Source organism: Hordeum vulgare, chromosome 3H (assembly GCF_904849725.1).
Source record: "Hordeum vulgare subsp. vulgare chromosome 3H, MorexV3_pseudomolecules_assembly, whole genome shotgun sequence".
Taxonomy (NCBI): domain Eukaryota; kingdom Viridiplantae; phylum Streptophyta; class Magnoliopsida; order Poales; family Poaceae; genus Hordeum; species Hordeum vulgare.
Genome location: NC_058520.1, coordinates 610,166,915 through 610,180,531, shown reverse-complemented (window position 1 = coordinate 610,180,531; position 13,617 = coordinate 610,166,915). Strand labels below are relative to the sequence as shown.

At 42.6% G+C, this 13,617-nt stretch overlaps 1 protein-coding gene across 1 annotated transcript; it reads left to right on the top strand.

Annotated features, from left to right (window-relative positions):
* The first annotated feature begins 10,586 nt into the window (after positions 1-10,586).
* On the top strand, positions 10,587-12,888 carry LOC123445634. Its single transcript, XM_045122647.1, has 6 exons — positions 10,587-10,938; positions 11,736-11,819; positions 11,916-11,955; positions 12,067-12,135; positions 12,275-12,384; positions 12,481-12,888. Exons 1-6 carry the CDS (start codon positions 10,694-10,696, stop codon positions 12,614-12,616), a joined length of 684 nt encoding a protein of 227 aa, XP_044978582.1. The 5' UTR covers positions 10,587-10,693; the 3' UTR covers positions 12,617-12,888.
* Positions 12,889-13,617: the final 729 nt, after the last annotated feature.

Genomic DNA, 13,617 nt, shown 5'->3' with positions numbered 1-13,617 from the left:
CTTGCCTTGGGGTCCAAGGACTCCCAAGGGGGTCGGCCGAGCCAAGGGGGAAGGTCTCCCCCTCCCAAACCGAATTCTACTTGGTTTGGAAGGTGGAGTCCTTCTTCCCTTTCCCACCTCCTTCCTTTTTTTTTCTTTTCTCTTTGATTTTTCTTCCAATGCGCATAGGGCTCTTTCGGGCTGTCCCACCAGCCCACTAAGGGCTGGTGCGGCACCCCCAATGCCTATGGGCTTCCCCGGGGTGGGTTGCCCCCTCCCGGTGAACTCCCGGAACCCATTCGTCATTCCCGGTACATTCCCGGTAACTCCGAAAACCTTCCGGTAATCAAATGAGGTCATCCTATATATCAATCTTCGTTTCCGGACCATTCCGGAAACCCTCGTGACGTCCGTGATCTCATCCGGGACTCCGAACAACATTCGGTAACCAACCATATAACTCAAATACGCATAAAACAACGTCGAACCTTAAGTGTGCAGACCCTGCGGGTTCGAGAACTATGTAGACATGACCCGAGAGACTCCTCGGTCAATATCCAATAGCGGGACCTGGATGCCCATATTGGATCCTACATATTCTACGAAGATCTTATCGTTTGAACCTCGGTGCCAAGGATTCATATAATCCCGTATGTCATTCCCTTTGTCCTTCGGTATGTTACTTGCCCGAGATTCGATCGTCAGTATCCGCATACCTATTTTAATCTCGTTTACCGGCAAGTCTCTTTTACTCGTTCCGTAATACAAGATCCCATAACTTACACTAAGTCACATTGCTTGCAAGGCTTGTGTGTGATGTTGTATTACCGAGTGGGCCCCGAGATACCTCTCCGTCACACGGAGTGACAAATCCCAGTCTCGATCCATACTAACTCAACGAACACCTTCGGAGATACCTGTAGAGCATCTTTATAGTCACCCAGTTACGTTGCGACGTTTGATACACACAAAGCATTCCTCCGGTGTCCGTGAGTTATATGATCTCATGGTCATAGGAACAAATACTTGACACGCAGAAAACAGTAGCAACAAAATGACACGATCAACATGCTACGTCTATTAGTTTGGGTCTAGTCCATCACATGATTCTCCTAATGATGTGATCCCGTTATCAAGTGACAACACTTGCCTATGGCCAGGAAACCTTGACCATCTTTGATCAACGAGCTAGTCAACTAGAGACTTACTAGGGACAGTGTTTTGTCTATGTATCCACACAAGTATTGTGTTTCCAATCAATACAATTATAGCATGGATAATAAACGATTATCATGAACTAAGAAATATAATAATAACTAAATTATTATTGCCTCTAGGGCATATTTCCAACAAGCGGTAGTACCACGCTGTCTAGCGGTACTACTACAGTTCTGTATTGTTGCCACTTTCGCTTATATTTTGCTCTTTGGTGTTGACAACGGAAGTAGAGCGGCTATCATGAGCGGAAGTAACGCTCCTACGATATTGCGCTCACTACACTGCCCTACTTCCTCAATCCACACCTGCAGATCAAACTCTAAGCAGAAGTATCGCTCTAGTAGAGCGCAACGGTACTACTATGGTTTTATACTGCTGGAACTATCGTTTATACTTTGGTCTCTGGATAGCTGGTTTTTTTGGGCGGAAGTGAAGCGGTTGTAGAGGGCGGTAGTACCGCTCCGGGGTGTACTGCCATGCTACCCCACTTCACTACTGCCAGTTCTCCTGTTGTTGCAGCACTATAAGCGGAAGTTTCACCGGTGGGAGTGGTAGTACCGCTCCCACAGCACTACCGCCTCCGTGAGCTCGTCAGTTGCACTATGTGGGAAGAATTCCCGTGCAAGCGGAAGTACCGCTCACCAGAGCGGTACTACCGCTTATGCACGGGCATAATGGCATAACAGTTGGCAGAATAGTAATTTAGGCAAAAAAACCTGACTTAAAATTGGATGAAAGGTTGATTCTCAAAAAAGATAGGGGCCTTTCTATAAAACATGTAATGGAAATGCCAAAACAGTCCTTCCCATAGTTATCATATTCTAAAATTATAATATCATATGTAGCGAAGTTTTCAACAAGCTAATGATTAAGCTAGGTTACACAATAATATTCTAGAAAGATCTACTATTTGCTAGACATTGTACATTTAAAACCTCTTATGAGAATATGTATATATAAGTATGTTAAAAATGACACACGGACTATAGTATATATTTGTGTCCACAAATTACTTGGTACATGGATGTGATGTTCATATTCATATAAAACTCATATAATTAAATTGTATCAAACTAATACTTAGAATGTTTTCCATGGAAAAATAGAGGTCTACATTAGCATTGGGTTATTCGTGATGGTAGGTGTTTGAATTGTATAACAATGAATGAGTTTGATATTACAACGTAGTTAGGTTAATGTTTAGATATACAATAAAAATGGTTCTAATTAAATTTTATAATCATAATGTATCACTAAAAAAGGAAACCTGGTTAATTTTGGTGATAGGGGCTAAAAATAAGTAAAAATCATTAGTATAAACACGTGACAAATAACATGTATTATCTATTCCGATCCTTCAACAATATTAGAACGACGGGTGGTGGCATGGGTTCTCCTACTCCCTCGTCTCCAAATTTCCCTTCACTCGCCAGGGAAAGCTTCGCGGAAGCTCGAGTTGGTGCAGAAAAAGAATGAAATAGAGTGAAGAGGAAGAGATAATTAAGGTGAGCAATCAACTAGATGTAAAAAACAGAATAAACATTGAACATAGTGGTTGTTTCCGCCCTAAAGGGAACACTTCTTAGCACCATGCTATTCGCGTGTACAAATGGTTTGATCGTTGTTGGTTGGGTTTATGCATTTTATGATTTTAAGCACAAAAATTGAAGTGTTCATTTTCTTGCTTGTTTTGCTCGTGTACGACGTTTGTGCATTAGTGACAGACACATACAAATAAGATCTAAAACAAACATGTATTCATTAAAATATGGCACTCGGGCCGTGCCATGATTCACAATCACTTCACTACATGGCTACTTTTCTTTTTGTTTCTTTTTTGTTTTTCATTATTTAATTTTTGTTTTTTGTCTATTTTCATTGGGGTTTTTCAATGCATGGCTACATCTTTTTTCATCAACACATGTTTAGTTTTTTTCATACATGTTTAATATTTTTCAAATAGTTTTATAATACTTTAATAAGAAATGTTTTGCATATTGTTTTCAAATCTGTGTCAAATATTTTTTTGAACACATGTTGAAAATTTTCTTGGATGACTAATATTTTATTGAATTGTGCAAGTAATTTTGAAATCGTATATTTTTTGAATATTTTGAAATTGCGCGTAAGTATGGTGGGCATATTTGTGAATGTACGCAATTTTCTTAAAATTATATGAAACTTTTTTATATTACAAATGTTTTTTTATAAAAGTCATGTACATTCGTTTTAAATGTGTGACATCCTTTAGTTGTCAACAAACATTTTCTACTATTTTTTATTTGTTTGTATATGCTTTACATATACATCGGAAACACCACGTTTAATACTTTTCAAGTGCAAAACTAATATGTTTTCAAAATCTCATGTAACGTATTTTTGTAATATACTGTATATATTTAGAATATTCCTAAGGAACAACAAAAGTAAAAATTGTAAATGTGAAGAAAATACGAAAAAGAAAACGCGAAAACTAGCATAATGTCAGCATGACACGACATGCGGTTACTGGGTCGGCAAAGTTTTGGCATCCTGCAGGCAATCAATCTGGTACATGGGGTTAATGCATAGGCGTCGCTTCGGGCGCGAAATCGTATTCGATGCCTCAGCGAGAGTTAGAGGCAATCTGGTACTTAGCGGACAATCGAAATCGCACTCTAAAAGCGACTGTGCCGGCCCATAACACTGGACCGTGCTGGTTGTTTTCATGCTTGCTGGCTCATTTTGGAAAGCTTCCCGGCACCCCACCGTTCCGTTTCGGGAGGCTTCAAGAAGCATGCAATCGGTTTTATTTTTCTTTGTTGTTTTTACTTCCTTTGTTCTAAAATAAATGACTTAAAAATAATTTAACTTTGCATTAATTTTAGTATAAAGTTGAGTCATTTTTGAATCACTATTTTTTGTGACGGAGGGAGTATTTGTTTGTCCCTTCCTTTTATTCTTTCTCAGTTCGTTATTTTTTAACCCATGATACGTATTTCACAAAAGTTGCAAACTTTGTTCAGATTCATGAGCATTTTTTCGACTTGACGAATTTCTTTCCGTTTCACGAACATCTGTTTCTCAAATTTGTGATTTCTTTTCCAAATCTTGTGAAATTCGTTAGCATTTTCTCGAATTTGATGTGCTTGCGAATTCTTGAACCTTTCTCGGATTTGTGATGTCAGACGAGTCGGTCGTGAGCACCAGCAGGGGAAACCGACGCTACAGGCGCCAATTAGGAGCTCTCGCGCGGGCGGGCGACAGAGCCGTACTTTAATTTCATGGATGCTCCTTTTATTAGCTAATACATCATCCATCCGAAAATATTTATTCTAGAAATAAATGTATCTAGACTTATTTTAGTTATAGATACATCCATTTCGTTTATTTCTAGGACAAGTATTTATTTTGTTTCTATACTTACTAGTAAAAATGCCCGTGCGTTGCAACGGGAAAAATAATAATGGGAAACGTTTCTCTACGACAGGCCGACGGAACGCTCAGCCGTTCCAGCGCCCATCGTTCAATTGTGTGCATCGTACATCTCACGTCGTGTGTCCATCGCTTAGAAACCACGCGTTTTGATGGTCCCACGTCCCTTGCAACCTACATTATCTGCTTTGAGTCGTCCTCCTTCACACATCTACTTTCTCAAAATACATCTCTCTTTTTTTCTAAAATAAGCCAAGGTTCATAGCGACGCATGATTCACAAATGACTGCAACCGGTGTTTGGGAAGGCTGTGTCCGGCCATGAGACAATGAGCATAGTGATTGCAGTATAGCGAGGATCGAGCAACGCTCGTCCGAGGAAAAATTAACGTCACAGTTTTTGCTACATGCTTCAACCAGCGTCAGAATTTGCTACAAACGGCATCTTGTACAACTTCCATCGGCGTCATGTTTTACTACAATGCACAATCGAGGTCACATTTTTGCTACAACCAATGTCACTCTTTGCTATAACCCTTTTTAGTTTTTGCTACATACGTTCAAGACTGAGGTGCGACCCCGCAACAATGTCAATGACGTTTTTGATGTAACCGTAGTAGAATTTTAATACGTCCGACAATAATTTTTTCTATATTCATTAATTTTGATGCAAAATGCGGCAACCTGCAACGGTGAGCTACAACCGTCGGCGAGGATGACAACACTTTTTGTTGCAATCATTGTTTCTGTTTGCTACGACCGACAACAAAATTTGCTACCAAGGAAGACGAGCAAGCTTTGCGACCAGCGACTGCGTCGACGAGATAGAGAGAGATGCATGCCAACTTAACTCTTCTCTTGGTTGCTGATAGCGTCGTTTGATTCTAAACATATTAAGCAACTCCATCAAAAACAGTAAATTTGTAAGGACATGCATACCAAATGCTCTACTTTGTGACCCACAGGCAAGTTTGTTAGGTCTTAAAAATCATTATGTTTTTTAAAAACAACATGAAATCAAAGTTAAGCCATTGGTTTACGTAAAACTTGTATCAGCAACATTGTGCATTTTTAAATACATTTAGAAACATTTTCCAGATGCTTTTAATATTTTCCTACTTCATGGTGAACATTTTTCAAAATATATTTAGTTTTGATGTCTAATTTTTTAATACACATTCTATATTTTTTGTATACATCAAGAACATTTTTGATATACACGTTTGGCATTCTCTGAATACATAGTTAACATTTTTCTAAACTTATACCTTTTATGTCTACTTTGTTTCATACACATTGTACACTTTTGTATTCATTTTTATATACATCAAAAACATTTTGTATGCACATTAAAAAAATAAATGTATGATAAAAAAATTAAAAGAAAGAAAAAATATATATTAATTATCAATATGTATTGTACATTTTCTGTATATAATGGAAAACTTTTCTATTCAAGTTTGGTATTTTTATAATTTAAGTATATCTAAATAAAGCCAAAATAAAAAACAAAGCAAATATGGAAAAGAAACAGCCGCGCTGGGGGAGAAATGAGGATTCAAACTTGCGTCCCACGGGCGGAGGAGCAAGTAGCAAACCAGTTGTGGTGGGCTGGGACTTGTGTTTCAATGAGGGACAGCTACCTCTTGACTTAAATGTAACGACCGACTTATACAAACGAAACGTTTTCTGCACTTGCCAATGGCATAGGGAGGTAAATCATACGAAATACAGGGATAAATTACATGACAGACGACAGAAGCATTATTTGCTTTATTAGTAGGTACTAGTACAAATGCCCGTGCGTTGCACCGGGCAAGAAAAAATAAATACATAACCTCTTTGTTATACCATTATGCGGCATTAATTGTAATAAATATGTATAATAATGTTAAATGTTTTCTTTTAAAATATTAGATACTGTTTACATAAAAAATGGATGATTTTTTTTATAATAGTTATATTTTTTTATTTAATTTTTAAATTTCTTGTAAAAGATAAATTGGTAATCATTTTTTTCAAATGGATCTTTTTATTGTGGGCTAATAATGTTTTGTTTTTTGATGGGTAATGGCATTTGTGTGTAGAACATATTTCCATAAATATTTTTCGAATAATATTTTATTATTGTTTTTTGCACAACTTGCTTCATGTGTCATTATGCATCATTTTTTATATGGATTTTTAATAATTGTTGATGATAAGGTTAAATGTTAAATTGTTTTAAAAAGTTGATGTATGCATAAAAATTGTAATACTTTCTAAGCAGTATTGTTTTTGAATTTTCAGCTTTTGTCGCTCGTCGGCTCGCTCCTCAGCGTCATGGCGTCGATGCTGCTCCCGTGCATCTACTATCTCAAAATCTTCGGCACGGCGAGGTGTAGCATGGCTGAGGTCGCGCTGATCGTCATGATCATCGTTCTTGGCTCCTTGGTTGCTGCAAGTGGAGGAGGATGGTGAATTGGTGTTTGGTGCGGGACATCAAGGAAGGACATACACATCTTCCTATCCAGTGCTAAGTAGGAGAGCACAAACAGTTGCAACCTCGATTCTTGTGTGTGTGCTATTGGCTGGATCTTTTTTCAACACACCAGCATACTTTTGTAACAAAAGGCAAGAGCGAGACTCTCTGCTTTGGGTGGATGGTGCTCACAAGTCACAGCTTAGTCGTGCACAGAATAGTCATTGTCCCAAACAGTTAGCAGCTTGCTTTGCTACTGATAGTAGGCGAAGCATAGCAAACCATCTAGAAACAAAATTATATGAATTTTATCTACTGGGAGCTCACATGATGTTCTAACGGTTTCTTTTGAGCTTTAAAAGCAGCATGTAGTTTCCTATGTGTTTTTCAAATAGCTCATCAAACTGGACTCATTTGACATTTCCCACAGAAGACCACAGTTCTCAGTAAGTGTTATCTTTGACTTGATAGCTGACCACTAAGATAAACAGAGCTCACATTGTGGCTAAATATCCAAATCATCATCGGGGTCTTCATCCGAGTCAGGTCGCTCATCATAAGAATCACGAAGGTAATGAATTTCACCTTTCGTGTCAACAGATTTAAGAGCTTTTGTTTCATCTAGGAGAGCTGCCGTAGTAAAATTGAGATCTTTACGAGCCTCCGAGAGAGATCGCCGTCCATCATATATACAGATTGGTGTCACTGTGTTCCTTTTCTGACAGCTCGAGATTGAACTGAACCTGTTTGCCAACATATCACAATTCATAACCAGTATTTTTTTACAGAAACCAAACCAAGTAATAAGGTAAATGTGCTAGTAATATTATTCATATAAAGGTTGGGATGTATGAACTAACCTTAGGTAGTAGACTTTGGTTCACTTCCATATTTACAGAAGTAAATCAAATATTATTCACGGTGTGGTATATTTAGAATTAAGTTGAAGTTTTGCCTAGCAAATGACCAAGAGCCTTACCATATGCTTCACCCGTCCATTCCTTCGTTTCAGGTGCACATAGAACTTTGCTTTCGAATAGTTATGCTCAAGGAAAGACATATCAATGCATTTCAGAATTCAGGCAGGCCATAAGAGCAGCGACAGAAATGCATTTCAGAATTCAGGCACGTTGCTAGGAGGCATATTACACCACGTCGATAGGAACTCAGTTGGACTGATGATCGTTTTCACGGCAGAGTAGAATTTCTCATGCTGTGCTTTCTCTTCTCGTGCTTGCTCAGGTGAGAAGGGAGAAGATCAGCCAGCGGATGAAGCTGCTGCAGGACCTCGTGCCCGGCTGCAATAAGGTACTGCTCCCGCAATTCTGCACCCATCATTTCGCAATTGTTGCTAGGTTCAGCCAGAGATGAAACCCGGGAAAATGTTGCATGTTTCAGGTGGTTGGCAAGGCCGTGATGCTGGACGAGATCATAAACTACGTGCAATCGTTGCAACGGCAAGTCGAGGTACACGCCCATCCTCACCCAAAAACACATGCAGAAGAAAACCCCATGAATTGCCATTTGATTGCCACATCCGGCCTCTCCTTTCTCTGACCGACTGCCTCAACTCACTTTTGCTTCTGATTGATCGCAGATGCAGCCCGTCGCTAGCTGAATTGGACATGATAAGGCAGCTTAACCTTTTTCCAAAGAGATAAGATAGCTTAACATGATGCGCTGTATGCAGAGTAGACAAACCGGAGCAGCTTTAAATGTGTAGGTGAACTGTTTGATCTGAAGCATTCTCCATCGATGGAGGAAAGAATGAACTGGATGCACTTTCTTGGTCAGGACTCACCTGCTTGGATATGGTAGTATGGTTAGTGATTCTTGTACGAGACAGATCACATATGTTGAGCTACTGCAAGAAGGGTTATCTGCTTATAATTTATAGCGAGTAATCTGTTGGATCTTCCAAAGACCTATTTTCAACTACAAAATTTCTTTAAGAGCAAGCAGAACATGCTCCAAAATACTCTGCAATTACTTACTTCCAACAGCCAAGAGGTCATGTATGGACTATGCATCTTACATTGTTCACACATCCACTCTCTCAAATGCTTATCAGTAACAGGATGTTGATTGATTCCATGGTAGGATGTATAACAGGTATAAGGTCCAAAATTCTAAACTGAAAGCAAATAAGCAGGAATATGATAGTTCAAAGGAAAGATAAGTGAAACACAAGGTGTCATCAAACCTTAGAGTTCACTGTGGCCTGAAGAAGCCCTTGAAGCACCAAACATGAGATCTTTGGCAATGATAAGCAAGCCCTCCAAATCTTTCGCTCCCACCTGCAGGCAATCCTTCACCTCCACCTCCCACTTCATATCCAACACCACCTCCCTTAGCGGCCCCTAAACACAAATATACATATTTACCGACTGGGCATTGCTGCAATATGATTCGTTGGATGATCTAGTCACCAAGTTATTCTCAAAGAAGAAGAAGAAGAAGACCAAATCATGAACCTGCTCGGAGAAGGCAGAGAGGAGACCATTTAGGAGCTGCGTAGCGGCGGCTAGGAGGTCACGTAATTACGGCGCAGCCACTGGGTCGCATCGACGGGTGACTTTAGACGCGAGGCCTCCGCCGCAGCGGCGAGGAGGCGGTCGGCGGCAGTGACAAGGTCGACACTTCAGGCAGCCACGAGCATGGTCGCAGGATGGTGAAGGAGAGGGGTGGTCGCAGTCATGGCCGGGAGAGACGCACCTCGACGCCGGTGACCCCCGTCGGTGAGGATCTCCTCCACCGCCAGATGCTCCGACTAATCCCTCCTCCCAAGCGTCGCCCCGTCATTCAAGCTCTCGCGCCGCCGTCGCCGCCCCGCCGCACGCCGTGCCCAGGCGACCACCTCGCCGCGCCGCCCGTTCCCCTGACCAGAAACGCCGAGCCGAAGCCCCCGCGCCCAGCCGTCGCGCCGCCCGTCGCCAGCTGCGTCCCGCGGCGGCGCCCCAGGCGACCACCTCGGCGCGCCGCCCGTTCCCCCGGCCAGAAACGCCGAGCCGAAGCCCCCATGCCCAGCCGTCGCGCCGCCCGTCGCCAGTAGCGTCCCGTGCAGCCGCCGATTGGATCTGGCGAGCGCGCCGTGTGCTGCCGTCATGCCTCCTCGCCTGAGAAAACATAGGGTCTTAATAATAAAAGTGAAATGTTTTCTTTACTTAAGAAAGGACTGCAGGTTTATTAACTGAAAACGGAAGGGCCTTTTTGTAAAAATGCCGCGGCGGACGACAGAAGCGATCGGCGCTTTATTATTAGGGAAGATTTTATGTCTGGTGGAGTATAAGCCACCAGACAGCCCGGCCCGCGACCAAATAGGCCCGAAGTACGACGACCCACCACGCACGCACGAGGCTGGCCGGGGCCGCTCGGCGTCGTGGAGGCAGCCCCGGCCACCAGATCGGCCGGCGACGTGGCGCCGGCGACCGCCGCGCACGCCGTCAACCAAGGAACGGGCGCGGCTCTGCTTCAGTGCTTCAGGTGCCGTGCGACGACATTTCAACTCCACAGACCCCATCGTGTACAACTAGCCAGCCAACCTACCCTCCCCTGTTTCGCCTTCTCTTCTCTTCTCTTCTCTCCTCGCCGCCGCGCGCGCGCCTGCTCCTGCTCGCATCGCATGCCATCATCCCCTGCTCTCTGCGCCGCCCGACTGCGACCGCTCCTGCTCCTGCCGTCCGCCGCGGCGACGACCCCGTCGGCCCTCGCAGCAGCCGCTCCCGCGCACACGAAGCAGGGATCGTTCTCGACGACGGTGAGGACGACAGGCATGGCGGCGGCCGAGGGAGCGAAGGCGTCGACGCAGCCGCCGGCGGCCGGGGGCGGGGGCGCGTCGGAGCGCATCATGCCGCATCTCCTCAACATGTAACTAAGTACTTACTCTGCTACTCAACGTCAACCTCTGCTCTGCTTTAGTGCTTTGCTCGTCCATGCATGTCCCAGCTTATTCATACGCTTGGATGTCACCGATTTTATCTCGTAACAAATGATACTTAGCGTAGGAGTACATGCATGCAATTGCCATGCCATATCATATCTTGCATTCAAATTCTTTTTCCTTTCTCGAATACGCACAAGCATGCGCATCATACATTCATAAAAAAAAGCCAAGACGCATGAAACAACGCATTTCGGCAATGTGCAACAGCGAGATGCTAGCACTTAGCACCCACATCCATCGTGACAACACCGGTGGCAAACCCGCCTTGCCCGAACTCAAGCCAAACAATGACGAAGAGGACGGGCACAGACCACACAAGCCGCGTCCTCCGGTATCAAACACCTCAAAGTGCGGCAAAACACCTAACCAAGCTAGATCAACGCACGACGGTACAATCTTCCTTCTCGACCATGACCACCGCAAAAGTTCGCCTTTGTAGTCCCAAATTGCTAGTGGTGATTGCTGATTGTTCAGTTATGTTGAGCAAGCTATTCTCTGTTGTCTCCCCTTGAGTGATATATTTAGTCTTTTCGTTAAAAAAGTAAGTTGAGCAAGCAATTGACCATGGATAATCAAGTAATTGCTAGTAATTGCTTTATCTCTCCAATGAACTTGGCAGTATACCTACATAATTGTCCAGATCGACTATTTTCCGAATCATTCTATTATTATGTATTTTTTAAAAGTTGTTCACCGCGTTGCTCATGACGAATCACCGCAGATACGGATCATGCGCCACGGCACGGGACTTTGAAATGTATGCGCCCAATGCCACATTTGAGGACCCGCTCATGTGCGCCCACGGGTATGCAATTGAGTTTGTTGTCGCCTGAATTTCTTCTTCATATGATCCATCATCCATGTTTCTTCTTTAATCGAATTTTGCTCGATCTGATCCCAGCGTCAAGCAGATCAAATCAGCCTTCTACACGATGCCTAAGGTACCCCTCTGCATCTTCATACTGCTTTATTCCTCAATAATTTTTCTTCCTTGATAGATACTATATTCAATGTTATTTCCTAAGCTAAACCAAAGACTCGTGTGCCATCAGGTGTTCGGCGAGTCCAAGATCGTAGAGTACACGATAAAGGAAAACGCGACTGGGCCTGGGAAATCCCAGGTAATTAACTCATTTAGGACATCACCATGCATATTTTGCATTTCGTCACCACCACACCATACAACTACTTGCTACATCTATTGACATATTTTACAAATGTGGTCGAACTGATAAAGCAATTAACGGGTAATGCATGCAGATACTGATCGACAACAAGCAACACTACAAGGTCTTTGGCAAGCCGGTCGACCTGGAGTCCCTCATCACGCTCGACATCGAGGAAGGCAAGGTCGTCAGGCACCAGGATTGGTTAGTTAAAACACCAACTTAATCGTGGAAGCACCAATAAATAGTTTGCTAGTTAATTAGTGTATGTGTTAATTGTGTGAATGTTTAATTACATAGGTGGGACAAGAAGCCTCTGAAGAACAGAGAGACGGTGAGCTTCCCGCTGGTGGGACGGCTGCTGGAGGCGAGCCGCCGGGGAGCCATGCTAGTCACCCATGTCCTGATGGGCTGTGGCAAGGATCCTACCCCTTGATTGAGGAGTTATGGCTTTGTTTTCATCCTATAGTACTTGTACTCCTATCTACGAGTAGTTGGTAGCTGGCTTGGAGATTCGTTCCACATACAAAAAATATAAATAAATAAATTAGATATACCACACATTCCAAAATTACCGTAACACCGTTGGTCGTTATGGGATAATGTTGTCATGTGCTATATGAATGTCCATTATCACTAACGGCGGGAAGTAATCAACATCACATGTGCCTGATTTGTTAGAAATGAAAATTAGCATTGTTTGAATTCTCATCATGATGCATTGAGAAAATAGGTCAAAGAAAGAAGGGAACAAATATTGTGCTGGCTCTAGTAGAGCTTGCATCATTCATGAAGTAGCAAAACTTGAGTGTTGATACTGTGAATTATTGTAATCGTAACCCACAAATGATGCACCAACTCTGGCTTATAGGAAGCCGCTTCTGTAAGATGAGATTGACGAGGAAGATCAAGGAAAGCGAAGGATCAAACAAGCGTGTCATTGGGGTTCGAACACCTAGCGCAATGAGAGAAAAGCACCAAAAACTCAGTGTCAAACCTTCAAACGACAAATCGTGATGGAAAGACATAGATACGTTTGAACCCACAATAACATTTTTTAACAAGAAAAAATACATTCGGTTATTAGAATTGCACAGAGAAATCGCTTGTTACAAAGCTTTGTTCACAAATGGAACATGACTCCAATCATGGGTCATATGCCTTTAGCTTCACCAACCATGCATCCATGAACCAAATTTGGCAAGATTCATGGGCAGTAAGCAACCTTCCGCCACGAAATATTCAAGGAAATTATCTCATCTTTTTTTTCAAAACTAGGGGAATAGTCTCCTCGGTGGTGGCAACTCGGAAAGTTTGAAGGTTGAGACGACATTTTTCCAGACAACAGAGTCAATGCGGTGGGAACTATCGAGCAATAAGAATCATATATGCAATGGTCATAATTTCGCATGTCGCATCTCTCCAATCCAATCGCCT